Here is a 4,047-nt window from a genome sequence, read left to right as displayed (position 1 = left end):
CGAAGTAATAAATTTGTGAAAATTGGCCATATCCGAAGCGCACCGCGGCGCGCCATATGAGCCTTCCCGGTAAGTGTACTTCATTAAATTTTCTATTTCAAAAATTTGCATACTATATCAATATTATCAAAATAAATAAAAATAAATAAAAACACTCATTAAAAAAAAAATTATTGCTCACCTCCGGGAGCGAACTTGGATCTTACGAATTATTGATATAGTATATTGATATAGTATGCAAATTTTTGAAATAGAAAATTTAATTTAATGTCACATTCTAAACATTAATTTAAATTTAATTTTAAGGGAATTTTAATTCAAGTAATAATATTTGAAATAATAAATAAGTAATAATAATAATAATATATAAGTTATTTGTAATGGATAACATATAAAGGTAACGTATCTAAATATCATCAAAATAAATAAAAATAAATAAAAACACTCATTAAAAAAAAAAATTATTGCTCACCTCCGGGAGTGAATTTGGATCTTACGAATTATGAAGCAAGCACTTAACTCACGAAGCCAACTACACTGGTTGGAAGTACACTTACCGGGAAGGCTCATATGGCGCGTCGCGGTGCGCTTCGGATATGGCCAATTTTCACAAATTTATTACTCCGAAACTAAGGCCTATTCAATTAAACGTCGGGACACGTATCTTTTTTTTCATCTCCAGAATAATTAAAAAAATTGGGGTCGAAATCCCAGGGTGTCACCTGGTCCTCCCCTTGTCAGTGTAAATTCGAGCCAACTTTTTCTTTGATAAAGTTTTATGATTCCTTGTAAAGAGAATACATTTTTTTTCAGTACACAATAATGAACATTCCTCAAATTTATGATGACTACATTTTAAAACTATTATCAAGAAAATATTCCTTGTTGAAAATAACCATTACTTAATTAACACACAAGTAAACCTACTCAAAAGTTACACTCCGATTTCTTGCTAATTTGACACAAATGTAGAAGTACGAAAAATATTTAGGTCATATTTTTTCACTTTGGCCCACTTTCACCACTTTTAAGTTTTACGGGCAATTTATAGCTTTTTAATGCTTCTCACTCCTATCATCAACAAGTGTACCTTTTGAGTAGGTTAGTTTACTTGTTAGAAGAAGAAAAATAAAATCGCTTTTCTCAGCAGAACGATATTTTTTGCGTGTATCGCAGTTTTCGCTCTGGGGATAACACCAATGTAGCGTGTTATTTCGAGAACACGAGAGCGTACGTTTCCAAACATTATTCATCATTGATGAAACGTGCATTAAGATGCAATAATTCGAATTGATAGAGATCATTGGCCGAGACCGTTGTCGCTATATTCTGTAATCATTGGGACGCCCGATAATCGGCCGTTCAATTAGCCGTCGACCTCTAGTTACACGCAAAGCGCGAGGCGGATTATTGAGAGAGCTAACTAGAGTAACCGGGTTTCAATGGGAGCACGGTGGAAACACGGTGGCTGGAGATTCAGCAGGAAGATACAAATACCTGAGATTCTCTCGCTCTCTTCACCGATTACGACTCCTAACGCGACCCAGCACAACGGCTGATTTCTGCCTTGTACTCTGCATGCGCTAAATAGACGCTAAATAGCGATCGCGAGGAGTAACTTTAGCTGGACGACTGACTGTCCGACCATCCGTCTGTCCGTCTGTCTGTCTATCTGCTACAATAGTCCCGCGCTTCTATCTCGCGTGCACTCGCCAAGTTCCTGCGATATCTGAAGTCTCGGAGAGAGAAGACTCTCGTTTTCCTCGGGCCTCGTTCATGTGAATGATCGATTCCCGTGTTAATTCCAGAATTCGAATTGGAATAGCGCAGAGAAGGCTCGCATCTTGAAGCCACGTTACAAATGACAATAAAGCAAACTCAAAGCTTTCGAGATCGCTCGCAAGAAGTCTCGACAATTAATTCGAGCGATTTTCTTTCTCTGCCCCGCGTGCAGGTTCAGCGGTAGCGATGATCGGAGCCAATCTGAGGTTCGGCATCGGCGCTTCCGGAAATGTCACGTCCAACACCACCAAGGTGTTCCAGTGTCACCCCGGTGGTGTGACCGAAGCCACCGTCATATTTAGTCTGGGCGCGTTGGGGATGGGGGCGAATATTATCCTCATGGCGCTGATACTGATGAAGCGACAACTGCGCAGGTACGCAAATACGTAATAATAATCCCACGTCGAAGAACGGCGCGCTTTATGAACGCTTTGCACCCTGACTGATCCGAAAATCCCCCCGGCGCGTCGTGACGCGCTCGAAGTTGGTTCATACGTGCAAGACAAAAGCCGCTTCGACACACGCACAAACACCGCGCGTTGCCGGCGCTCCGGAAATTACACGATCGTGACTTTTATCGGAAAGCAAGCGACGGACGCCCGCCGTATCAATAGTTGTCACGTGAAACCTATTTCATGCGAAATATTCACTTTTTTTATTCAAAGTTCGATCCAAGTTTCGCGATTGAATTACGTGACATTTAAGCGGGTGACATGCAGAGAAACGTAAGCAATATGACTTGAGCAGTAAGAAAATTGTCTATTGTTTTACACTGAATATTCAGTAGTCGATTTTTGCCAACAATCATAATAATGATAAATATTATAAGATTTTTTCATACATTTGTCATATATCTAGGTATGTTATGTAAACTTGTAATAGACATTACAGTCACTATCTTTAAAAAAGTATTGCCCCATAAAGGATTAATAGTCACTACTTGAAACTTGTCTTGGGTGAGATACTTAGATTTGAATTTAGAGTTGGATGTAAATTTCTCAGTCAAATCGCGACTATAAATGTAATGTCGCGTATATTATATGTGATTCAAGTAAGTGAACTCAAATTTAACTCTAAATTCAGATCTGAGTGTCTCATTAAAGACGAGTTTCAAGTAATTATTAATACGAGGCTCAAAGAGAGAGAGAGAGAGAGAGAGAGAAAGAGAGAGGAAAAAGAAGAGTTAGGGAAAGAGGATTCTCCGTGTAATATGAAAAAGTGTAACTGCAGCGTGCATCATATCGCGTGTTTGTATCGCATATGTCTGTCTGTCTCTCGTTTCTGTCATGTTGTTCGTGTATATTGGTACGAGTTGAACGCGTTCGTTTGATAGAAACATGTTGCAATAAAGTGAAACGAATTTGCCGCATCGTGCGCGTTCGTAACGTCTTTCCCCTCTTTCCTTTGTTATTGTTATGTGCTCTCTAATAAAATTTATCAGCTAAGGATGAATAAGAGTTATGTCACGTACGTGGGCTTACCCCAATCTCGCAAGATCATTCCTCTCGGCCGAAACTTATTAAACTTTATTTCAGGTTTGAGTAACCGCCGCACGTGCTGTTTACCGAATAAAGTTTCCGCCGTATGCCGTTGCTTGCGAGTAAACATAATATTGACCGATCGAAATGTACTCCTACCCGCTCTATATCTCTTGCTCTCGATATTCCGATGCGAGATACGCGCAATATAGTGCACGTGACATGGCGTTGTACCCCTAAATGTAGTACCGTACTCTCGGAATGCGTCCCACTATCGATTTAGCATTGACTTTCAGCTAACCGAGACATTGGTGTCTCTTTCGGTCACAAGTGATTGCAAATGAAGTGATCATCATGAATTAAGTGTTTCAGCTGTGAGAAAGACCTTAGTTTGTCCCATTTTGTAAAGAAACCTTGCCGAATTTTATTGACGATTTACAATACACGGTATCTCTTTCGGTCACAAGTGTTTGCAAATAAAGTGACTATCGCGAATGAAGAGTCCCGTCGTGAGAATCCCTTAATTTGTCTCATTTTGTGGGGAAACTTTACGGAATTTCGCAACACTTCGCGTGGATTTTCTCGTTTTAAGCACAATTTAATTATAAAGCGGAGATTTCTCGGACCTGTATATGATCTGGAAGACGAATCACGTCGAGGACGCGGTATCAAGTTCGGGATTAGCGAGATATACGTGAAGTCTCGGCGACAGAGGGAAACGCGGGAGACGGTGAAGTAACGTAGAGAGTGAGAGTGAGAGAGAGAGAGAGAGAGAGAGAGAGAGAGA

The 4,047-nt window shown here is 40.2% G+C and overlaps 2 protein-coding genes across 2 annotated transcripts in view; one reads left to right on the top strand and one right to left on the bottom strand.

Moving 5' to 3' along the window:
- Positions 1-4,047, bottom strand: part of LOC116842286 (midasin) — a 127,036-nt gene that overhangs the window by 97,406 nt on the left and 25,583 nt on the right. The gene's annotated exons all lie outside the window — the stretch shown is intronic.
- The window catches only part of LOC116842334, a 72,020-nt gene that overhangs the window by 55,713 nt on the left and 12,260 nt on the right, over positions 1-4,047 (top strand). The window contains exon 4 of the mRNA XM_032811416.1: positions 1,955-2,156. Within this exon, the coding sequence (XP_032667307.1) occupies positions 1,969-2,156 (188 nt within the window). The 5' untranslated portion in view covers positions 1,955-1,968. The remainder of the gene's footprint in view (positions 1-1,954; positions 2,157-4,047) is intronic.

The sequence above is a fragment of the Odontomachus brunneus genome, unplaced genomic scaffold, assembly GCF_010583005.1.
Source record: "Odontomachus brunneus isolate Ranch 3 - 2012 unplaced genomic scaffold, Obru_v1 Obru_scaffold_002, whole genome shotgun sequence".
Taxonomy (NCBI): domain Eukaryota; kingdom Metazoa; phylum Arthropoda; class Insecta; order Hymenoptera; family Formicidae; genus Odontomachus; species Odontomachus brunneus.
This window is presented reverse-complemented; position numbering and strand designations above follow the sequence as displayed.